The 26,498-nt window shown below is 35.0% G+C and overlaps 1 protein-coding gene and 1 pseudogene across 6 annotated transcripts in view; one reads left to right on the top strand and one right to left on the bottom strand.

The window, feature by feature from the left end:
- Cog5 (component of oligomeric golgi complex 5) overlaps nt 1-26,498 on the bottom strand; it is a 316,280-nt gene that overhangs the window by 98,798 nt on the left and 190,984 nt on the right. For 4 of the 6 annotated variants that reach the window (XM_087206494.1, XM_087206495.1, XM_087206499.1 and 1 more), the window contains 3 exons: nt 25,008-25,173; nt 16,654-16,766; nt 16,295-16,372 (listed from right to left, as the gene is read on the bottom strand). In XM_087206494.1, coding sequence (XP_087062620.1) covers nt 16,295-16,372; nt 16,654-16,766; nt 25,008-25,173 — 357 coding nt within the window. The remainder of the gene's footprint in view (nt 1-16,294; nt 16,373-16,653; nt 16,767-25,007; nt 25,174-26,498) is intronic. The other 2 variants (XM_087206496.1, XM_087206497.1) reach the window with 1 other exon arrangement.
- LOC106008934 (acyl carrier protein, mitochondrial pseudogene) lies at nt 308-1,370 on the top strand (annotated as a pseudogene).

Below are 26,498 nucleotides of genomic sequence, written 5' to 3'. Positions count from 1 at the left end.
AGGAAATGTACAGAATGGGAGAAAATATTTGCTAAACATATGCATGAGAAGGGGCTAACATCAAATACATAAAGAAATCCTAGTATTCAACAACAAAAAATGGCCAAATTTAAAAATGGGCAAAGCCAGGCAGGGTGACACACTTCTGTAATCCCATCCACCTGGGAGGCTGAGGCCCAGAAGATTGCAAGCCCAGCCCAGACAATTTAGGGACTTAAGAATCAATTCCTCAAAGTTAAAAAAAAAAAAAAAGAATTGAAGATGTAGTTTGGTGTGAAGGCCCTAGTTCAACCCCTGGTACTACAAAATGCGGTTGAGGGTAACAGATACTCTCCAAAGAAACAAATGGGCAACAAACATGAAAAGATGCTCAGCACCATTAATCATTGGAGAAATGCAAATCCTACTATCAAAAAAAAAGGCAGAAAATAGCAAGTGTTGATGAGGATGTGGAGAAATTAACTCATGCACCTGTGGGAAGGAACGTAAAATGGTGCCATTATGAAAAAAACAGGGAAGTTTTTCAAAATATAAAAATAAAATCATCATGATATTTAGCAATCCCATTCTATGTATACATCTAAAAGCAAGATCTCAGCCAGAAATGGTGGTGCACTCCTGTAATCCCAGCTCTCTGGGAGCTAAGGAAGGATTCCAAGTTTGAGCCCAGCTTGGGTGACTCTGTCTCCAAAAAAAGGTCTAGGGATGTAGTTCAGATCAGGGTTCAACCCCAGTACCACAACCGGGGGAAGATCTCAAAGAGATGTTTGCACAACCATGTTCACTGCAGCATCGTTCACAAAAGCCAAGAGGTGGAAGCAACCTAAACCTCTACCAGTGGATAAAGAAAATGGGGTATAGGATCTTGGGTCAAGGTAGTCACTGCGGCTCCGGTCCTTTCCGCCTGTGTCCCCCGCCTACCCTTGGCCTTCGTGCCGCCTCGGATTCCCACACTGGCCCTGGCCCTGGCCAGGACGCTCTGCACCGCTTTGTGTCCCCCCGGAACCCGGACGAGGCCCAGGGCGATGCAGCAGGCCTCGGTGCTGGCACAGGTTCCAGGGAGGGTTCCACAGTTGTGCCGCCAGTATCGCGATGCGCCTCCTTTGACATTAGAAGGAATCAAGGACCAGGTGCTGTACTTCTTGAAACTTTATGACGAGATTGACCCAGAAAAGCTCTCAGTAAATTCCCATTTTATGAAAGACCTGGGCTTAGACAGTTTGGACCAAGTGGAGATTGTCATGGCCATGGAAGACGAATTTGGGTTTGAAATTCCTGATATAGATGCGCAAAAGTTAATGTGTCCACAAGAAATTGTAGATTACATTGCAGATAAGAAGGAAGTATATGAATAAAATACCAGACTCCTTTTCCTCACAGAGGCCTCCAGTGATACTGATGATCAGAAGCGAGAATGCATTTTGTCATCATCACATAGAGTAACTCTTTTGGACTTGTATTTAAGTTGTCTTGTTTTGCCCTTTGAAAATAAATCAATACAGAGAGAGAGAGAGAGAGAGAGAGAGAGAGAGAGAGAGAGAGAGAGAGAGAGAGAGAGAGAGAGAGAGAGAGAGAGAGAGAGAGAGAAAAGAAAAGAAAAGAAAAGAAAAGAAAAGAAAAGAAAAGAAAAGAAAAGAAAAGAAAAGAAAAGAAAAGGAGGTGTATATACACAACGAACTATTATTCAAACTTAAAAAGAAATCCCAGTCAGGTGCTAAAATATGGATGAGCTCTGAAGACATAATCCTCAGGAAAATAAGTCAGTTGTCAAAAAGACAAATACCCCAGGATTCTAATATATGGATATCTAATGTAGTCAAATTCCTAGATGCAGAGAGTACATTGATGGATGTCAGGAGTTTGAGAAGGGATAAAACAGTAGTTCGATATGTACAGTGTTGATTTTAGAAGATGAAAAGTTCTAGAGATTTACTGTACAAAATACATTTAACACTATTGTGCTTCATAATTACAAACGGTTAGGATGATAAGTGTATATTTTTTGATACAGAAATATATTTTAAAACTAGTTTCTATGAATTTTTTAAAAATATAAGGACTGGATATTACATTTTATTTGCTTTTATGCCCTGAAATAAAGGTATACTTGTGCAGAGTTCCTTACTGGAGATACAAGGGCATTTAACTGAACATTTTTCCTAATATTAAATTATCTTAATAATGCTGATGTGAATCCTAACTTCTTAGGCACATGACAGATACTTATTTTAACACACTATTAAAATCAATTTGCTTTCATGTCTGAAAATTCTATATTTGTATTCTTAAGCAACACTGGTCCTATTTTCCCTTTTGAGTATATGCATGTGTGTGTGCAAAAATATCTACCTGTCTGTTTTGGAAGTAAAGTTATACATGTTTCATAAAATGAATTAATTCTCTTATTTAGAAAAAGTTATGTTACTTTATATTTGGGGGCAATATCACAGGCTGAGATATTTTCTCTTCACAAAAATCTGAAGGAATTTCACTAGTCCAAACAATAATAAAAATATTTTAAGGTAAGCCTTTGGTAATGAAAAAAAAATGATTTATTTAAGTATTCTACTTCTTAATTCTATTTTCCCCACCAATTACCCATGTCATTTCAAATCTCACATTTACAAAGAGAAAAGTTGTAAGATTCTATTCCATATACCATTGTCTTACCTGACAATACTATTTCTCTTGCTTTCCCATGTATTCTTCCTATGTTGCTTGCTTTTTGATGTGACTTTTAAAGGTAAAAAGTAATAATTTAATTCTATTTTTGAATACGATTTTGTCATTTGATAAGAAATTATAACCCAAATATGTTTAAGTAATAGGTTGTTCTTGCTTTCATCATCTCATTTTTAGGCTTTCTTTCTGTTCCCTTTGTTTTGTGTTTGTTCTGTGGAATCTTTTTGTTGGCTTTTATCTTCTTTCATGGCTTGAGTGCCACAGATTCTGATTTTAAATCTATCAAATCTATTTTTGGTTTTATTCCAAAGACAATTTTAAACTCATATGATCTTATATTTCTCACTTTTCAAAGGCCAAAATGAAAATACATCTTCTGAAGCTATTGTTAAATTAATTTAGAATTTTAAATTTCATGAATTTATAAATTAAATAAAAATCAATATTAACATCTGAAAATGCTGTAACATAATTGTTTTTTAAATAAGTACTACTATTATGTCAGGTTAAACTCAAGTAACCACCATGTTACCAGTGTTTGTGTATTAATATAATATACAGTGACAAAAGGAGCCAGCAGTTGGGAAGGCAAGGTTATTAAGAGTGATGGCTGGATAGCATGGGTCATGCTTAGACTACAGAGATTCCTAGCATAGGTATGAATTATAATTCTGATATCATTATAAATATCACCTTTTACAAGTTCATTTAATCTTACAACTGCTCATTCCTGAGGGTAAACAAATCTACATTAAATATATTCTATTCTTCTAAGTGTAATCAACTACTCAAAGCTTTGTACATCATTAAACTCTGCACAGACTGTTATCACTGTTTTGTATCATTTTCTCATATTTCTTTTGGATGTGTTGGATCTATTCTTATATTTAACCATAAATTCCTTTCAGGCATATCATCTTTCTTACCTCACAAAATTACTGAAGTAGATTTTTAGAAATAATAGGATTTTTTTCAATTTTTAAGAATGCCGAAGAAGAAAATTCTAAACTGCTAACTCATTCTGCTATGGTGAATGTGTCCTCCAAAGCTCATGTATTAGAAATGTAATCTCTATTGAAGAAGTTCAGAGCGAGCCCTTTAGGAGGTGATTAGATCTTGAGGGTTCTGGCTTCGTGAATACATTAATTGTTATCACGGGACTGGGTCTGTGACCTTCATAATTAGATCCCTGAGAAGAGGATAAATCTGTCTGTCTCCCCTACTCCCTCTCCCTCAAAAAGGCCCTCAGATGTGGGCTCCCTCAATCTGGGACATTCCAGCCTCCATTATGGTAAGCAATAAATCTCTTATTCTATATAAAGCTCCTTGTCTTTGGTATTCTACTACAGTAACACAAGAGACTAGGACGCACTTTTTTAAAAACCAGTGCTGGATGGGGCCGGGGATTTAGCTCAGTGGTTTTGGTGCCTGCTGTGCAAGCGCAAGGACCCGAGTTCAATCCCCGGTACCAAAAAACAAACAAACAAACAAACGAACCAATGCTGGAGATTGAACCTAAGGCCTCATGCATGCTAGGCAAGAACTCTGCCACTGAAAACACCCTTTCGAGAGAAAACTCTAGGTCTCAGATCATCTGGTTATTTCTTCCTTCTTAGTGATGTCTCTGCAAAGTGCAAAACATTGAAGTATGTACTTTTAATCAGAGAAGAGCCCAGACAAAGTGTCCATACTCTAGTAAGTAGGGCTGCATGAACATTGCCTCAGAAATTACTTTCTGAATGCACATTAATGTAACATGCATGACTATAGCACGTAACCACATTTAAACTTTACAACAACCAACCAAAACCTCCTTCACAGCAGACACCTTATTTTGTCCTTTGTTTTTGTTTTTCGGTTCAAGGCAGAAGAAAACTGTTGTTCCAGCTCAAAAGTAGGCAGTAAGAGTTTTCTCTTATTTAGCCTTTTTGTTCTGTTCTTGTCTTCAACTGAGTACCTGCACATTGGAAAAGGCTTATTTTACTCAGTCTACTGATTCAAATGTTAATTTCATCTACAACTACTCTCACAGACACACCCAGGATAACTTTTGATCAAATATCTGGATACTCTATAGCACAGTCAAATTGACACATAAAATTAACCAACATAACATAATGTATTAGGGATGACTGTGTATGTTTCATTGGAGATAATTGATGAACAAGAAAAATTAGCTACTTCAATTATAAATTACAAACAGTAGCAGTGTTGACAAACATTTACATGGTGTGTAATGTGCCAGGCACTGTTAAGTATTTCATAAGAATTAACTCACTCAGCCTTCATATTAGGGGTGAGTTTCCATTTTACAGATAAGGAAGCTGAGGTATTAAGTAACATATTCAAAGTCACACATCAAGTAGATGGTAGAGTCAAAATTTTATCCTTTGTATTTTGGCTCTAGATCTTTTTCTTAACCACTACTCTTTCTTTAATTAAATAGGAAAAATATTTTGATAAGAGAATATGGGGCATTGCAGAAATCTATAACAGAGTGGCGATAACTTAGGGAAACCAAGAGTAAGAGACCCCAAAACTGAACTGTAAAGAAGATGCAGGGATAAATTTGAGTCATTTGTAAGAAAATGAATGCACCTTGAGACCATAACGTTAAGTGAAGTCAGACACACAAGCTTAAACAGTGCATGGTTTCTCTTATATGAGAAACTCCAAGTATAAATAAAGTGCAAATAAACAATAGCTAATAGGAAACAGGCAAACAGATACTTTGAAATGGGAAGGGGACCAAGAAATGGTCCTGACTTGAACTGAAGTAATGGCTCTTCCTTGATAATGAGCCTACAGGCCTTTGAACTGGAACTACATGACTGCTCCTGGCTCTGTTGCTTGCTGAATTCAGACTTTGGGACTTCTAAGTCTCCAGAACCTACTAAGCCAATTCTGTATAATCAGTCAAATAATCATTCTAGTTGTCTAGCCACCCTCCTACCCACCTATCTCTTATTCTGATTCTCTGAAGAAGCCTAAAATAACTGCTAAATAAATAAACTGACCAATAATTCACTCAATCAGTCATAGTTTAAGATCTAGAGCCAGTTACCAAAGAGGTATAGTATGCACGAGAACATATTCTTATTGGAAAAAGAAAGGATGTGAAAAGTTCTTAGGAGAGAAGAAAAGAGTGAAAGCTTGGTTTCACTTTTCACTGATTTCTGGCAAAAAAAGATTTAGGGAAGTAGAGATACAGCTGGAGATAAAGGATGCAGACTTTTGTTTTACAGATTGGTTTTTGTTCTTAGATGATAGACCACTGAGGGGAAGGACAGGAAGAGATTGATAGTAAAGGAAAAGAGAGAGATGGGTAGATGCAAAATTGAATACAAAGGTACAGGAATGAACCTGAGAAAGAAGATACTCTACCTCTACCTTTGAAACAGAAGGTGCAAGAAGAAGGATCAGCAACAGCACTTTTTTGGTCCTTGATAAAGTGTTTCCACGTCAGCATGGCTTACTGAGAAGAGAGGTAGGAGGGAAGCCAAGGGAGCTAAGCTAAGATAAAAAGAAAAAAGGTTGTAAAAGGCCTATCAAAAAGTCTATGTCAGAGATCTCTGTGGAGAGAGCATGTTGGGAATAAGGAAGCCTGTAGACTTGATCAAAGACACCAATATATATGAATTTCAAATTAGTTCCTAATCATCCTCTGGATTCAAAGCAGAGAAATCTTGGCACAGCAAATACAAGACAAAGTCAAAAAAGATTCTTTCCTGAAAAATAGCCTTTAAGGGGAAATGTTTTGGTATGTATGGTTATAAAAGATTTAAGATACAGAAATTAAATAGGAGCTTCACAATGAATCCCAGAGAGAAAACTTTAAAATCTTATACAAACAAAAGAGTTTCAGTTAAAATAAAAATATTGGCTTTTATGCATATTATTCAGAGAGAAAAGAAAGAAGAATATAAATGGTACAATGTACTTTCGTTTTAAACCACTAAGGCAGTAATGGGAGATGATAAAAAATTGTCAGATTTTATATTCATCTGAAGGTAGAACAGGTAGAACCTGTTGTATACAGTTCAGTGGAAAGACTACAAAGTGTTAACTATCAGAGGTCCCCTCTGGATGAAATCATTAAATGTGATGCTTCCTTTTTTCCTTTGAATTTTTTAGAGGAGTAATACAGATAATCCAAGTGGTAATTCTAAACACAACAGTAAATTCTTTTTTTTTTTGGTGTTCTGGGGATTGAACTCGGGTCCTTGCGCTTACTGGGCAGGCGGTAGAACCACTGAGCTAAATCCCCAGCCCTAGTAAATTCTTGAGGTAAAAAAATTCAATAATAAGGGGCCAGGGATTTAGCTCAGTGGTTTTGCCACCTACACTGCTGTGTAGGTGCAAGGACCCTAGTTCAATTCCCTGTACCAAAAAAAAAAAAAAAAAAAAATTCAATAATAAAATATATATGGTAAAAAATAAAAGTTCCTCTTCAAACTCAAGTCCCAATCCCACACAGTCTCTAGGGACTGCTGTTACTCTATAGTGTTAAAGGGCTTTAAAATCTTCTCCATGTGGTTTACTGTACTCTGCTTCAATCGTTTTTCATTATCTCTCCATAAAGAAAAAATAAAAGAATGAACCTATATATTTACACCAAATACTTACATAGTAATATACAGTATACATAATTTATACAACTATATAACTACATATTATATTTAATTATATTTAGCTAATTTAAGGAAGTTTTAGTCTCTAACAAGAGAAATTAAATACTAAGGAATAATACTTCGTAGGGCTCTGCTTTGGAGCCCATAAAACTATAATGTAAGACATTTTGTGCCCTTCCCTTCCTCCAAAATAAAAACCAGAATGATTTTTTTCCCTCTTGATGTCAATATTGTTCTTGCTTAGAATGTATGTTTACTGATATTTGCAAAATTCAATCAGTAAAATGCTTTTTGGTTCTTAAACTCTCAAATTCAATTTAGAATCATATTCTTAAGACACTGTTGACTTGGCTTTCCTCACCACTATGATTTGTTTAAAATTACATATGAGCATAACTAATACAATATGTACAATATAAAATATACAAATTTTAGAAAATATATAGGTAGAAATCATACTACATTTCCCCATCTTCCAATTCAAAATGTATTTATTACTTAGGAAAACAGGGATCTATGTAAATTTCTTAACTTGTACATTCTTGGGGCTCTGTCGAGGCATGTATTTTTTTTTTTATCTATAGGCATTTTCTCCATTATGTTGGATTTGGCTGCCATCTACAACTGCTGGGGTTTTTTGTGTTTTGTTTTATTTTTTCTAGTACTGGGGACTGAACCCAGGGCCTGATGCATGTGATACAAACATTCTACCACTGAGCTACACCCTCAGTCCTACCATTTATAACTCATTCCTGTCAAATTTATGTCTCTATCCCAGGCCTCTCTCTAAGCTCCAGGTCCCTGTAACTACCTAAATGACATCTACATGAGTACCACAAGCAAGCACATGCAATACAGAGCTCATCACCATTCCTCTTAAATGTGCTTCTCTACTGTCTCATGTGAGTCACTGCTATCTACCAGAAGCTGTCATAGTAGAACCCTTTATGTCATCTTTGAAACCTTCTCCATCTCACCACTTCTAATCGATCGCTAAGATCTGTCTTACCTTCTGACTCATTCTCAAATCTGTCCACTTCTCTCCATTTTCACTGCTACCAACAGGAATCACTGTTATAGACAGAGTTGTGTCCCTTTAAAGTTCATATGAAGTTCTAGTCCCCAAAACCTCAGTATGTGACTATATTTGGAGGCAAGTTCTTTAAAGAAAGAAATTATAATGAGGTCATTGTAGGCGTTAAGTCTAACATGACTGGTATCCTTGTAAGAAAAAGAAATTTGGGCACACACATCCAGAAGGACAACAATAATGTAGAGACTAAAGAAAGAGGCCTGGAAAAAACCCTTCCCTCACAGCCCTCACAGGAACTTATCATCCTGACACCTTCCTCATAGACCTCTAGACTCCAGGCTGGGAAAAAATAAACTTCCACTGTGTAATCCAACTAATCTGTGGTATTTCATTGCAGGATTCCTAAGCAAATTAATACAATCACTCTGAACTTTTTCTGAACTACTGCCCAATGGTTAACTTTCCTCTCTACTTGGGACTCTCCAATCTATCACTTGGCACCCTCTAATCTTCACTGTAGTAAACTTCACACGATCTTTACAAATTGTATGGTCATATCATTTGTGCTAATAAAAGTTTGAAATGTTTAATGTGGTATATTAAGCTCTCCCGGCCTCTATAGCTACACTGTATACTGTTCTTTCCCTTCCAGCCACACTGGCCTTGTGTTTCTCAAAACAACAATGTTCCATCTTTTGTGCATACTTCTTTCTTTCATCAAGTTAACTCCATTCATCACTTGCGTCGAAGCTTTTTAAAAGTCACCTATAAAGTCAAAACATTACATATTTCTGTAGACACTGAAAGTCTTTATAAACTATTATAATTATAATTGATCACTTAAATACAGATGGCCCCTAACTCCTGATGGTCCTATATATGATTTTTTTGATTTTAGAATGATGAAAAGTACTACTGTACTTTTGCTGGGCTGCTGAGTCACTGATATGCACTATGATACACTCTAGAGATGTTAAGCAGCAACAACAGGCTCAGGTCAGTTAGTCACATAAATACAAGGGCAATAACAATACTCTATGGTGTCCTAGGCTGATAAACTAAGATATGCGTATGATGTATTAAATCCATTTTCAAATTATGATATTTTCAACTTACGACAGAGTTATTGGGACATAGTCCCATCATTAATCAAGGAGAATTTGAAATTGTTTCATTAATGTTTACCTTCTCCTGGTACCTACATCTATCAAGTTCATTCCTGGATCACTAATCCCTAAACACATTACCTGGAATATGGTAGGGACTCGATAAAAATCTGTGCATAGCCTTAGTTTTCATGTTTACTTTGTCTTACAGATATGCTTTCTTCTATAAGAAAATATTTTATAGATGTTAATATATCAATTTAGTTGAATTTATCATTATAATCCATTAATACAAACACATACAAGGAACTATTCCGTAATGTACAGTTGTAGTATGATGTATTTATTCTCTCTCCTCTCAAATATAAACAAACGTTGAGTTCTTTCACATAAATTTAATGAGAATTAACATAAGTATGAATATCCAAACATTCACATTCATTCTTCATTCGCTCTCATACAGAAACACATATACACAAAACCATCCATTTTAACATATATATTCTGATTCACATAGAAATTGAGGTTCTTAAGAATTTCTAGTTTAGGTGCTGAAGACAGCAAGAAAATCAAATTAACAAGAAGTACTATACCACTTGCTTTAAAATATCAACAAATAAGCATCCTGTGATAACATTCCCTGAAGTCAGTATCACTCATGATATACAAAAAAACCACAAGAAATTATTTTTGAACTAGGTACTGTTTTGTTTCTCTCCCACCTTTGTATCAAACAAAGAATAAACAAATATTTGGCTTTCTTTTTTGCTTTCAAAAACAGGCAGGAACTGAAACAGTAAAACAACTGAACAAATAAAACAGTATGTTGAGAAAATTGAATGATGTCAATAAGATGGAGCAATGGGCAGGCCCCGGACACATTCTCTCACAAAAATGCCAACCTAACAATGGTATGTTGCCCCAAAGTCCAGAACTGCAGAGGCATTCAAAACACTAAAGTACTCTAGCAAGTTGAAAACAAAGAACAGCTACATGAAATGGGGGAAGAAAACCTGTTTCATTTCTACCATGTCAGCTCCTCTCTTAAACAAGCATAGCTGGCAATTGAGAGGAAAAGCTCAACTAGTACCTTCTACCTTGAGAGAGAATGATAAGACTGGATCATATGTCTAATGTGCCCACTTTTTAGGGAGGGGCCCAAAGGACTAATTTATGTCTCATCTAGTTTAAGGTGCTGACTGGAAACAGGCAATATTTTGGACATCTGGAAACCTCTGGGGAAAAAGAGAGGCAAGTGGCTCATTACAGTGCCAGAGAACTTCTAGTGCCATAGACAGAAACCTGCAGAGCTTGCTGTACTGGGGAAAAGTGCCCAACTGGTGCCTTCTCCTACAGAATAGAGAGAAGTGCAGAGCTGGCATCATGGTGCATCCCTGTAATCCCAGTCTGGGAGGCTGAGGCTGGAAAACTGCAAGTCTGAGCCTACCCTGGGAATTTAGTGACTTAGCAAGACCTTGTCTCAAAATTTAAAAAAAAAGGCTAGGGATGTAGCTCAGTGTGAAGGACCTATCAAAACAGATAGATGGATGGATGCCTGGGTGCGCAGGGGTAGGGAGCTGGGGGTGGGGGGTGCAGGTCGGTGGGTGGATGGATACATAGATTGATGACCAGACATTCATCAAAATTAGCAGAAGGAAGGAAATAATGATCATAGGAGAAATGAAACAAATTAGAAAAATAGAAAATCAAATTATTAGTTTTGAAAACAACAAAATAGAAAAAATAGTCTAAGACACAACAAATGCAGAAAGGAAAAAGGAAACATTACAACTAATGCCACAGAAATAAAATGCACTGTAAGAGACCATTAAGAATAATTATCATATACCAATAAGTTGGATAAGCTAGAAGAAATGGATAAATTTCTAGAACTAGATTGAATCAAGAAATAAAAAATCTGAACACAGAACTAGCAAAGAGATTGAATCAGTAGTCAAAAATCTTCCTACAGACAATCCAGGAATGGAGAGCTACAATGGAGAATTCTACTAGACAGTTAAAGATGAAGTAAAACCAATTATTCTCAAACTCTTTTGGAAAAAAAAAAAATGAGGAAGAAGAAGTCCAAACACATTCCATGAAGCCAACAATACTAATTCCAAAAACCAGATGATACTATGAAAAAAGCACAGACCAATAATCTTGATCAATGCTGATATAAAACCCTCAAAAAATACAAGTAGAGGCTGGGGATTTAGCTCAGTGGTTTTGCTGCCTGCTGCGCAAGCGCAAGGAACCAAGTTCAATCACCGGTACCAAAAAAAAAAAAGCCATTTGGGCCGGGGATTTAGCTCAGTGGTTCCGCCGCCTGACTCGCAAACTCAAGGACTGCAGTTCGATCCCTGGTACCAAAAAAAAAAAAAAAAAACAAGTAAACTGAGTTCAACTGAATTTGACAACACACTAAAAGGATTATAAATCACTGCCTAGTGGAATTTACTGCTGCAATGCAAGGATAGTTCATCATACAAAAATTAATCAATGTAATACACCACACTGACATAGTGAAGGGCTAAAAACCACAAAATAACTTCAATTGATAACAAAAAAAAATGGGAAAATTCAGCACCCTTTCATGATAAAAACACTTCACAAATAAGAAAAGATCTCACTCAACATATCAAAGATCATATGTGAAGACCATAACTAAAGTTGAAGATATTTCATCATTAAGTTTTTGTTAGATGGCCATTATCAATTTAAAATTTTCCTCCCTGTTTGCTAGAAATTTTTATCATGGTGAATTTTGTGAAATACATGTTCTGTACCTATTGAGAGGTTATATTATTTTTACATACTCATGAACTTTTAATACTGGTTTATTGATAAGACTTTACACTATGAAGGTTCTTTAAAGGTTACAGAACTATGGAAGATGTCTTCTAATTCTGTTTTAACAGTTTTGTAAGGTTATAATTTTCTGAAAATGTGCTCATTTCTACCTGTGTTTTAAAATTAGTTGGCATAAAATTTTTCTTAGTACTCTTTTGTCTTTTATTAATCTTGAAGTTTGATACAATTATAAATTTTTAAAGTTATCAGAGTAGCCCAAAAAATTCCATCCACTGTTTGTTCACTCAGATTTACCTCATTTTAACAGTAAGCCAAATTTAAGTCAGTATTCTCATTTTTTTCTCTATGAACTATTTATGAGTAAGTATGCACTATGGCTTTGTAACAACTTATCTCCCAGTAATAAACATATCCTCTTGCAAAACTATAGTACTGTTCCTAAAATCAGTATTTTAAACAATGTTCAATTCCTACTGAACTCCACATTATTAATATAGAGAAGTACAGATGAGTTTTGAATATTGTACCAAACTGTACATACACATACTGTATATATATATATATAAATTAGACATTACTAAGATACAAAAGTATGACTAATTTTTGTGTACTGACTTTGCATTCTGTAATCTTGCAGAAAATAACTTATTAGCACTAGTTGATTTTCTGAACATTCCATTATATTTTCTACATAGATGATCACTTTACCTATAAAGAAAGACAGTTTTACTTGCTTCTTTCCATACTGAAAGCCTTTCTTTTCTATATATAATGAATGGTTAAACCTACCTGCTGATTTTTCTTAATTCAATAATTTTATTTTATTTCCTAAACATTCTATTTGATTGTTTATATCAGTTTTTCATTTTTATAGCACCCCTCAAAGTATTTTGTATGTAGATATTTAACTATTTTAGATTCTTTATCATATACATATATATAATATATACATTTTATATAAATATATATATATATTTTTTTTTGGTACCGGGGATCGAACTCGGGTCCTTGAGCTTGTGCAGCAGGCGGCAAAACCACTGAGCTAAATCCCCGGCCCTTTATCAGATATTTTTAAAATTTTAAATCCTTTGTGTCTTTGAGAAGAGTCTAAAAGCTGTTTCACACTTTTATTTTTCTTGCTGTCTCTTAATCATAATATTTAGTTTATAAGATTGGTAATTTTTTTGCATAAGCTCAATCCTGGCTGACCTCAATATAAGGAGAAAATCTGATGGCTAAAATGCTTTCCTCTGCAGAGGAACTGCACTGGATTCTTGGGGGAGTAAAAGCATCTTTATCAACCAAGGACCACATTCACCATTGTCACAGATCTTAGCTGAATACAGGAACCTTCTTTTCTTCCTCCCTCCCTCCTGCAGTAGTGGGGATGGAACTGAGGGCCTCACTTACTAACGCAAAAATGATTAAGTTCATTTTTCCATCTTGGTAGAATTCCCTATAGCCTAGATGCGGATCCCATCAATCATATGGACATCTGACTCCAAAGCAACTTCATTTTTTACATTCACTTACAGTTATAAATCTCACTACTGTTTCAACTGGTTTATCTGTGTATGTGTATGCATTTGCATGTTTTCCTCCCAAGACTCTCTTAATTTGGCAACCATGACCGTATACTGAAAATTATGTCTGTGTAATATACCTAGTATTTGTTTATACTGTAGTGACAGATTCCTTAAGACTATCTGGGCCCCAGACAAGTACAAGTGGAAATCATGTAACCTTTACAGATAAAGAATATTTACTACTAATACATGACTTAAAAATCTAACTGGCTTATTGCTATTCAATCAAATGGAGATGTCACAGAGAGATGAATTCAATATTTTACTCATACATAATATTAAAAAGCTTTCAAATTTGGACGTCCTTAAAATTTTCTAATCAGAGTTTTTAATTCTATTATCAAATCATTTGATCTGTCTAAAAGGGCAAAAGAAAACATGCTTTTTATAGCTAAAATTCTCAACAGTACTACAGCTACTCAAATGCTGAATACATTTCAAATTTAGCTTAATGCATCCTACACACACGATTACAAGATTCTGTTGGACAATAAAAATTGCTGGCTTAGAAAATGAAGTATCATATTATTCCCACACAAAACTAAACTGGCTTAATTTTGCAGATGACAATCTACAACCTGTTTTTCACTATGTGGTTCCTGAATAATTTGTCAATAATTTGCTACACTCACTTTTCAAGGAAAGTGTTACATATAGTATTGATGATTACACAGTGATACTAGAACTCTAAACTCGTTTTAAAAGATATCAAAATTGAACTTCTAGTATCTAATAATCAGCTTAAAATTCTCATTTAATTTGATCCCTGGTACCAAAAAACCCAAAACAAAACAAAACAAACAAAAAAACCAACTCCTGAAAATTCTCATTTAAAATTGAAAAATGATCTATTTACTCTATTAAACTACAGAAAAAACAATACTGAAAAAGAATATTCAACATTAAAGTGTCATAAATAATATGAACTGATGGGTCTGAATGCATCTTTCCAAATTATCATATGACCTAAAGAAAACAGACTAATTTTCCAAGTTATCCAGGGTATTTTTTAAATTAAACAAAAGCAGAATTAGTTACCTCAATTACAGAACAGCTTTCAAAAGGATCTACATTTAAACTAAAATACCTATAGGACTTACAATATTTGATATAATGGGTGAATATTTTATAATCGACCCATTTAAGTCTCATTTATACTCTGATATTCTCTATAGCATGATGGACATCTACTAAGAAACCTTCTCAAGTAATTAAGTGTTACAAAAACTACTATCATATAGGATTTTTTTGTCCTGAGAACATTCTTAATATTAAGACTATGAATATTAATACATACAGTCCTGTTATCTAAAATTGAATAGCAAAGGCATATGTGATATATTCAAATGAAAATTAAACCTTTAAAGTAATCCTCAATTTTTTTCATAATAAAAGAATATAAATGCATTAGTAAATCTCATAAGACTTCACTGACCACAATTAAATAAGGACAATCATTTTCACTATTTTTATGGATACAAAATTACCGTACCATATTGAGGTATATAATTTTGACATATTCAGAGTAAATATGTAATATTTATGTAATATTTTTATTCCTTAAGGAAACACGAGCAATGAATACTCTGCATGAATAATATGCAGGCATTGGACCTTGCCCCATATACCTTTTCCCTTTGCTGATTTTGCTTCACATCCTTTAACTGTGGTAAATCATAGGCATGAAGACACCTCTAGGCCAGGCCTATGAATCTTCTTAGTAAATCACAGAACTTGGAGGCGATCTTGGAGACTTTCAACATGGTATGTGAAATATTAAAAATTGGGAACTTAAGTATGAAGTTACCTATATAATGATGCTGGAAACAGATTTTTTTTCCTTTGGAGCACCAGACATTAGGATTTGATGGCAATTCAATAATTATTAATTGTTGCATTAATAATTATAAAAATATGCTAAAATAATGAAGACAATATAGAATTAGGGATCCCTACACTTTGAAGGAATTTTGACAGCCTATGACATTATCAGATTGGAGAATGAATGATACAAGGGACATTTCAGAACATGGAAAACAAATACAGCAACAAGCTTTATGTGAAAAATTAACAACAGAATGGGACTTATAGACTTACATGAATAAATTATAATAACTGCTATTTACATTTCTTATCTGCCAAACATCTGTATCATAATTGTCTAGTAGCTTTGAAAAACATTATAAACAATAATTTCTGTGACAGAAAATGCGAAATTAGTAGTGCATTTCAAAAATTAGTCCATAAAAAGTATTGTTGCTAGCATCTACTACAAAAAATATGCCTGTGTTTATATTGCAAGGAAAGCTTACAGTTGTCAATAAATTTCCCTACTGCATTTTGACATGTAACTATTCTGTAATGCAGTCACACAAAGGAACCTGGCTCATATCTTTGTGTCTTCTGTAAGAAATATGTAAAAGTGTCTTCATTTAAACATACCTTAACTATTTCTTCAATGAAACAAATGTGAGAAACAGGATCTCTCTTTTTAGTTAGTACTTTTTGTAGATGTTGTACCTAAAGAGGGGCAGAAGATATATATATATATATAAATGTGTATTTGAAATAAAACAAATGTAAAGCTCAGGTGCTAGGCAAAGCAAGGTCCATTTCAAAAACTACTACATAAATAATATTTGTAAGGGAAAGGAAAATAGAGCCTTCATGTACATTATAAGAAGCCTACAGAAGTACTTTGAATGTTTAGAGATTTCTAAGACCTGCCCCAAGTTACACAATTTAGAAGAACCAGGAGTCAATTCATAATTAATGGTCTTTTTACCCCCTGAAATATTTACCTGTCCACAAACAGCAGAGATATGATCCATAAGTTTCTCCATATTGGTCCAAAGGGAAGCACGAAAAGCTGCAGTATTTCCTGGGGTTGGCATGGTAGATCGTCCAGGACCCCCTGGTTATAAGAGACAAAGGAAATAAGAAAAATAAAGTTTTCCAAATGTAACAAAATATACTCTATTCTAAAAAGCATGCAAAAGACAATAAATGAGAAGCTCTATTTTAATGGAATGATTTCTTATAACTAATATATAATTTGTGTTTAAGGGAAACATCACACACACAACACACATATGTACACACAGACATAACAGACACACATTCATGAAAGACAAAGTGAAATTAATGAAAATGCTTTCCAAAAAAGAAGTTAAAGGAGATAGAACAAGGTGTGGTACACGGATTATAATGAGTCTTCCTGACTGAAACAAATATTCTGTAATATTCTAAAATATTCTGTACCCACATGAATGTTTGTTATAGTTTTTTTTGAGACAGGCTCTTGCAATGTAGTTCAGGTTGGCATTGAACTCACTATGTAACCCAGGCTGGCCTGGAACTCACTATTATCCTCCTGCCTCAACCTCCCAAATACTGAGATTATAGGTGTGTGGCACCACATCCGGCTCACATGAATGTTTCACATATTCCAAAAACAAATTTAATTTTTTTTTTTTGAGACAGGATCTCACTATGTAGTTTAGGCTGGCCTTGACATCTCTATGTAGCCCAGGCTGGTCTCCAACTCACAGTGATCCTCAGCCTCTCAAGTGCTGGGACTACAGGCATGTGCAACCACGCCTGGCAAATTTAAATTGAAAAAGAACAAAAAATACTAAAATTGAATACAAACAAATAAGGAAACAAGTGAAAATACCTATAAGGCAAATTAATAATACAACCGGGGCGAGGAGTAAATTTTGTTTTTTGGTACCAGGTAACGAACTTGGGACCTTGCCCTTGTGAGGCAGGCGACAGCACCATTGAGCTAAATCCCCAGCCCATGGGTTAGTAATTTTTAATCACAGGACACTGATTTTAGTGAGAGACATTTTATGAGCAAAATAACCCCCCCCAAAAAAAAACTACAAAGAAATCATGAGCTTAATAGGTATGTTGCTGCTTGTGGTAATGATGTAGTAATCCTGCAAATAGTTTAGGTGTGTTCTAGAACACAGCAAGTAGAATCAAGGTACAAATATGTCATGCCAATTACAGGTATTTCCCAACTATCTACTGGAAAAACAGAGCTAATGATTCCTCAACAGTAATAAGCAATCTAGAATCCAAACCTCGATTTTTAAAGTACCATCTATCAACCCCCTCCAAGCTTCACTGAAGAAAAGACATTTCATATCTGGAATAATGGAAATACAAGGTGAAACTGGTACATATTGTGCCAGAGAGTAAGGAAGTATTCAAAGACAAATGGAAATATAGACAGGATACATGAATTTGACTGTCGTAGGCTATGAAACAAACTGGGGAAAATTTGGTCATCCAAAATAATACTGATAACAGATTATAAAACAATAACCAAAAAACAACTCACGAGTTCACAGTGAAAACTGTGAACACATTTAAAAATGACAGAAACTGCTCTTTACACAAAAGTACCCATTAATTAAATACAGAAAGAATGACAGAGTTGGGGGGGGTACAATTTTGCAGCTATTACTGTAAAAATTAACTGAGGGAAAGATTATGAATGAGTATCAAGGTATGTGAAATTTTATAGGGAACAAGATATTCACATGGTCTTAAAGTACATACCGTTAAATTACTAATTATAAAGAAAATACTCTAACAAGGATCAATCTAGTATATATACTATAATGAAGTGATCCCATTCAGCATCAGCAATAATGGGACAAACTGACATTTTTTTGTTTTCCAATATAATGTACAGTAGTCCCTATTTTTGGTTTCACTTTCTGTGGTTTTAGTTACCAATAATCAATTATGGCCTGAAAATACTAAATGGAAAATTCTAGAAATAAAATATTCAAAAGTTTTAAATTGGGTGCCATTCTGTGTAGCATGATGAAATCTATGCTATCCTGTTGTCCTGCTAGAATGTGAATCATCCCTTTGTCTAGTGTATTCACGTTGTATTTGCTATCCACCCTTTAGTCAAGGCATCTTGTTTATCAGATTAACAGCAGCAGCATCTCAGGCCTTGTGTTCAAGTAACCTTTATTTTATTGAAAAATGGCCCCAAAGACCAAGAGTAGTGATGTTGGCAATTGAATTATAGCACATTGTTATAAGTGTTCTATTTTATTATTAATTGTTGTTAATCTCTTACTATGCCCAACCTACAAATTAAAGTTTGTTATAGGTATGTATTTATAGGCAAAAACATAGCGTGTGCAGAGTTTGTATTAAATGCAGTTTCAGGTATCTAGTGGTGTTATGGTTTACATCTAGACGTTCCTTCAAAGAAAGTCTCATGCACTCATAGGTGGGGCTTCTGGCAGGTGACTGGATCATGAGGGTGTGAGAGTCATCATTGGACTAATCCACAGATGAGTTCATAGCTAAATGTGATGTTGGGAGGCAGAGTCTGGTAGGAAGGGGGGGTGTCTGGAGGCATGGCTCGGAAGCATTTATCTCCCTTCCTAGCTTCTCCCTTCACTCTCTGCTTCCCTACTACCAAGACATGACACGAGCAGCTCTCCTCTGCCCCTGGCTCCTCTGCCACACTGTGCTGCCTTGCAGCTGGCTGACCATGCAAAGAGTGAAACTTCTAAAATGTGAGCCAAAATAAACCTCTTCTTCTTTAAGGTATGACTGTGGGTATTGTGTCCCAGTAATGAGGAAAGTGACTAAGACAACGGGGGTCTTGGAACATATTCATCCCATGGATCACTGTAATGGGAGGTGGGGATGACTGTAATGAGAAATACACATCACTCTACTATGAGTATGGTCACCATGAACTGAACCACGCAGACACAATGAGACAAATCCATATTAAATGGGTCTCCAAATAATCAAAAGGGCTGTGTATGATTAAACCAATAGAAAAGAATGATTCCTGACTGGTTCCACTTGGGGGAAACCCAGCTAAAAAAAACATTTCGAAGGGCAATTGAAAATGTTGGATAGGGACTGGTATTAAATGATATTACCCTACTTGGGGGGGGAGGGATAAAATAAAATCTATTTATAAATAAATAAATAATATTACCCTATCATTGCTGAATATCTTAAGAGAAGCCAGGGGTGATGGTGCACATCTGTAATCCCAGCACTCAGAAGGCTGAGGCGGGAGGATTGCCACAAGTTCAAGGACAGCCTGAACTACATAGTGAAACTCTGTCTCAAACAAACAAACAAACAAACAAACAACCCCAAACAAAAGGTAAGAATGTTTGAGAATGTTCTTATATGTAACAAAAACACAAAGCTCTTTGTACAGATTTGAAATATTTCAACATAAAAATAGGAAATTTAATCTTAAATTGCAAGGCATAGATGTCAGTCCAAACTAAGGTTAAAAAGCAGGCAGAAGTTTCTGAAAAGAACAAATAGAAAAGAAAAATAATCAATATACAATGGAATAAAACCTCTATAAATGGGAATACACTCTAGCTCAGAAAAAATAATTAGTACAAAACATTCAACTCTAACATATATCCTAAAAAGTTACTAATCTTCAATGATTTAAAAAAAAAATTGTACAGGGCTGGGGATTTATTTATTTATTTATTTTGGTACCGGGGATGGAACTTGGGACCTTGTGCTTGCAAGGCAGGTGGTGGAACCACTGAGCTTCGATCCCCAGTACCTCCCCACTGCCCCCCCAAATTTGTATGCCGGGTGTGGTGGCTCACACCTGTAATCCCAGCACTCCAGAGGCCCAGTCAAGAGGAATGCTGCAAGTTTGAGGCCAGACTGGGGTACATGGGGAGTTCAAGGCCAGACTACACAGTGAGACCCTGTCTCAAAAACAGAAAACAAAAATATGGTATATTCACCAACAAAGCAAGTATCTGTGTGTGTCATAAACTTTCTCTAATATGTCTGCTGTTAGAAGGGACCCACCCCATTTCCCCGGACTCATCTTTGAAGTGGGAACTTCAGTTAACATAAGGGCCTGCTCTCCCTGTCTTTTACTCACTCTCCCCCTGTGCAAACAAGAGACTTGCTGAGTGGTAAGTGTGTGTAGAACTGAGCCTAACTGACTTGTCTCTTCTGTCTCTCTCACTGAAGCTTTCTGTGTATAGATATTGGGTCCTGACTTGCACTCTACCAGGGGTAAGTATAGCAGGGCAGGCTGACACTTGGGGACAAAGTTTCTACTTGAGGTGATATATTAGGAAATCCACTTGACTACAGACCTAAGCCATGCCTTTCACTACAGGTTTTGTTTTTAAATCAGTAATAAAACTAACATTTTAACTATCTTGTTTGCAATATCTGTATCTCTCATTTTCAAATTCAATAAGGAAGAAAAGTATTTCTTGAGCCACAGTTACAAAATTCCAATGGAAAGAGTGCAAATTAGTATTTATACCTACTAAAATTAAACATAAAGGCAAAAGACACCGTTAAGTATACAACTCAGAAAACATAGTTCCCATGAAATACTTTTGAAAAATCAATTATTAAAAAATTTAGGCAAGGGAGAGATGAGTGCAAAAATGGAGAGGTAATATAACTAGAGATGAAAACCAAACCACTGAAAAACAGAAGAAAATGTAAAAAGTACCAAGGACCCCAAACTAACAAATTCTTCATAAATACAGAATGACACCACAAACCCTAGCCAGCAAGCAAACAGAACTACTATAAGAGTGACGTTCCCTGGTTCTCCTCCCTCCTAGTCATGTTTCCTTTGCTATCTCTCCAGAACAAGTCTTAAATTTGGTGATTTTCATTCCATATAGTTATACTTTACTTAAACATGTATAAATGTAAAACAATATAGTATAGGTTTTTCATGTTCTTAGGCTTTAGATATGGCATTATATTGTATGTATCTTCTTGCAGTTTACTTTTTCATGTTCTGCTTTTGAGAATTATCTATACTGATAAATTTATTGATTTAAGTACTACTGAACCATTTAATAAACTAATTTATCCATTTTCCATCAAAGCAAAGGTTATTTTAACTTTCACTATTATACATCATAGTATAGAATAAAAATTCTTATATATATGGGTCATTTTCTCTAAGGCATATTCTTTTTTAAAAATTAATTTTCTTGGTACATTTTAGGTATACATTATAATGACATTTATCATTGGAAATTTGTACCTTTTCGTAATCTATCTTGGTTCTTATTTTTATCCCCATTCCCTTTCCCTCCCTTCAATCCCTTTTCCTCTCTTTATTTACAAAGACTTTGTTTTCCCAATACCTGGGATCAAACTCAGGTCCTTGTGCTTACCAGGCAGGCACAGCACCACTGAGCTACATCCCTGGCCCTTTAAGGCATATTCTTATAAAAAAAATTAGAGCCAAGTGTGGTGGTGCACGCCTGTAATCCTAGCACTTGGGAGGCTGAGGCAGGAGGATCACTGTGACTTCAAGGCCAGTCTGGGCTACATGAATTCAAGACCAGGCTGAATTACATTGCAAGACCTTGTCTCAAGAAATCAACAAACAAACAAATAAGATCATAAGGAATACCTATTTTTTAATTTAAAGATCAAATTGTAAGATGGAATAATAGTGATTGAAACATTCTCCCACAAGTACAGAACAGTTTCTGTTCTCATTGAACACTTAGTTCCCTTAGAGTTTTCCAGATAATTAAGAAATAGCATCTTGTTTAATCTGTATTTCCTTAATAACTATTTCATCTTCTAAAAATAGTCTGAACATTTTCATGTGTTTATTGGGTATGTCCTCCCATAAACTTCATATTCATAGTCTGTATTTTTGTCAATCGAGTTACCTCTTTCTCAAATTATAGGCTTTTTATACATTCGAGGTAACATTATTTTCCTTAAAATTGTATTGCTATATACACATGCAGCCCAGCTGCCAATCTTGAACAGCGTTCTCTGGTCTATGAAGTTTTTGTTCAAAACTTTTTTGTTCCCTTGAACTAACAATCTCATGATATACAAGGCTTTAAGAGATTGTATGTTATCAAACATATAGAATGAACTAATACCCAGGATAAACTCTAAAACATCATATACTAGTTCGGTAAATTCAAGTAAGTCACAGCCATCCTTTTCATATCTATAGTTCCAAAGTCCACTTAAAAATACACTTGTAAACCTGCCATTTTCATTTAGATATAGTTTGACTATGCCAAATAAAGAACAACTGTTAAAAACTTTTTTAAAAAATAAAATGAAATTGCATTGCTATATATTTTTGTAAACTTTGAAACAATCTTTGTTTGTTTTGTTTTTTTGGGTACCAGGGATCAAACCTGGGACCTTGCACTTGGGAGGCAGGCATCTGGTGGCATCACTGAGCTAAATCCCCAGCCCTGAAACAATCTTTTGTTTGTAGATTTTCTACTGTAAAAAAATGTTTTCCCTGAACCATTTACAACTAAGTCATCAACATGACATCCTGTTGTCCTTCCATACTGTAATGTATGTTTCCATCTGAATATTCTCCTACAAAACCTCAATATAGCAAAGATAAGGAAATTAACACACTGCCCATGTAACACTTAAAAAATAAAAATAATAGTGATTATTCATTTAAAATAATAAAGCATTTATGCTCAAGGTTTCTACATTTAAATCACGATATCCACTCCTTTACCGATGATGATAATCAGGGAGCTTTAATACTCTTCATTCTTTCAACAAAAGAGGTCTACATTAAGATTGATAGCATGTGAATAATTGCTTTCCTTTTTTTCCTCCTATTCTTGACAACACAAGAGGGAATGAGATTAAACTGCTCCTGGAAATTTAAACATTAAGTCAAACTTTGAGAATAACTGCTGAGAAAAGTTGAGAGTTAAATCTCCTTTGGCAGTTTATTTTCAAAGATCTTCTTCTGGAATAGTCTTAATACAGATCTACTCAAAGGCTACGGTTAACCTTTAAAAATATCTCTTTGAGATCTAAGATTCCTTTATCTCTTTTTATCTAGTGAATATATGAGTTATACATATTCAGTGTTACTTAGGGTCATGTTTATATAGCAAATATGAAAATACTAAATGGCTGCAAAATTATTTTTTTCTTTTAGTATTAGCCATGTATCAGAAACTGTTAATTATTCTACATGAGTTATTTCGTTTATTCTTCAGGACAATTCCATGATGAGTAGTGGGCCTTCAATTAGAAAAAAAAAAGAAAGGAGGACAAAAACTAGAAATATTAAGCGTAGATAACAGTTTGGGAAAGTTTTCTGTAGACTGACAAAATAAAGTGGGGTAGTAAAGCTGAAGGAAGAAGTTGAGTCAAGATAGACTTGTTTTTGAGAAAAGGAGATAGATAACTGAATGTGATGGAAAAGAGATGCAGAAAAGGAAAAATTCAGAAGGCAAAGAGAAAGCATATGCTAAAACAATACCCTGGTGTCATGGGACCTGACAGAAAAATAGCGGTCTTTACTAGCAGAAAACAGTTCCCCCATACTAACTGGAGAAAACAAAGAATATAAAGAGAGGGCAGGGGATTTAGCTCAGTGGTTCCGTCGCCAGCCTCGAAAGAAGAAGGTCCTGAGTTCAATCCCCAGTACCCCCCAAAAAAAACAAAAAAAAAAGAATATAAAGAGAGAAATGGAGGCATAGAGTTGCACCAAGTAGGTGAGATGTGCACACAATGCATGTCCTCTCTTCTTTTCTCTTTCATTATTATTATGTCATCAGCAGGTAGGGCTTGGCAGGAAAAGGGCTGTAAACTGCTAACACAGGGCTACTCTTTTCCACCTGGAGTTCACCTCCTTTTAGTGGTTTTCTTTAGATTTTGCTATAGTTGTAGTCTTCCCAAATCTTTTATCAGTATATCTTTGGTCGTTACTGCTCCTGAGTACAAGAATTATAAGGAAAACTCCAGAAAGCTAAAGCAGAGATGGCATCCCTTAAAAAATATTTTCTTCTCAGTAAGAAGTACATGAGGGTAAGAGCTTCAGAAAGAAAAATCTGTTCTGTTCTGTTCTTTCTTTCGCATCTGTTTCAAATAAATGATGCCACAGCTTAAAAATCGTTTTCTAAAAGTTGTGAATATACCAACTGGCCAGTTCAGCTCACTGACTAGACAAAAAAATTATAAATAAATTCTGAAACATAATTTCTCCTCTCATTTTCTGTCTACTAAAAAATGAGTCATTAGATTGCTTTGAAATAAGAGTTTTTCACATACTATTCCAAGGACTTCTCAGTTATAAATATATAAAGATGGTAAATATAAATCACACTCATACCTCTCACAGCTGACTGGGAAGGCTGAGTCAATACTTTGATGTCTAATGCACCGCTGATATTTTCTTCTAAAGTAGCACAATATCCATCCACAACACTGGTGATAGTATCCTTCAAAGTTCCAAGATTATGAAAAACCTGAAGAGCCGTTCCAACTTGAGTTGGATTCTTAAATAACGGTGAGGTGGGATGGAAACAGATAAATGAGAAACAAGTAAAATTAATAAAAAATCTACAATTGAAGTGATATTGAAAAATTATTACATTTTAAAATTATCAAAGACAAGAATAAAACAATCTGAAACAAATATAATGTTAGTCATTATTTCAAGGGACAAAAGTTAAATACTATATTATCCCACCAATTTCCTTTTCCTCCTCCTTTATAGGTGTAAGAAAATTTGAAGTCTGTTGTATAATATTAGAGATTATTTAAAATTTGTCACTAGGGCTGGGGATTTAGCTCAGTGATTTGACCACCTGCCTCCCAAGCGCAAGGACCCAAGTTCAATCCCCAGTACCAAAAAAAAAAAAAACAACAACAAAAAAAATAAAGTAAAATTTGTCACCAATCTCTACAAAGGGAGTCCTGATGGAAGAGAAATCCTGTATTTGTTAAATGACACATAAATGTATTTTGCAGAGTTGACAGAAAAGACACATAAAGTTTTTTTTTCAATTAAATTCTTTTATTGTTACATTGTAGGTATACAACACAATTACATTTGTCATTGGGAATTGTACCTTTACATAATGCATCTTGGTTCTTATTTTTTCCCCATTCCTAGCCCTCCCTTCATACCCTCCACCCTTCCCTATATACAAAGACTTTACTTCCATTTTTTTTTGTATTAAATTCTTTTATTGGTACATTGTAGGTATACAACACAATTACATTTGTCATTGGGAATTGTACCTTTACATAATGCATCTTGGTTCTTATTTTTTCCCCATTCCTAGCCCTCCCTTCACCCCCTCCACCCTTCCCTATTTACGAAGACTTTATTTCCATTTTTTCCATTTCTCAGCATTTTTCCTTTCCCTTCTTTCCTTTCCCCTGCCCCTCCTACTACCCCCACCCCTTAGGACATTTTCTTCCTATTTTGCATTATCAATTATGCATTCTAATCATTGGTACATTTTAGGCATACAATATAATGACATTCATCATTGAAAATTTGAACCTTTACATAGTCTCTCTTGGTTCTTATTTTTCACCCTTACCCTACCCTTCCTTCAACCCCTCCATTCCTCCCTATTTACAAAGATTTTGTTCCTAGTTTTCCATTTTCTCATATTAATCCCATTCCCTTCTTTCCTTTCCCCTAGCCCTCCCACTTCCTTCCCCTTTGCCCCTTTTCTTCCTATTTCACATTACCTATTATACATTTAGTCCTTATTTACACTTTCAGTTTTTCACACCAGAGAAACTATTCGGTATTTATACATGTGTGTCCTATTCATTTCACTTAAGAGTATTGCCTCAATGTGCA

The sequence above is a fragment of the Heterocephalus glaber genome, unplaced genomic scaffold, assembly GCF_053883595.1.
Source record: "Heterocephalus glaber isolate CG9 unplaced genomic scaffold, H.glaber_assembly_v1.0 deba00000676, whole genome shotgun sequence".
Classification (NCBI taxonomy): domain Eukaryota; kingdom Metazoa; phylum Chordata; class Mammalia; order Rodentia; family Bathyergidae; genus Heterocephalus; species Heterocephalus glaber.
Note: the sequence above shows the minus strand (reverse complement) of the source record. Positions and strands in the feature narration are given on the sequence as shown.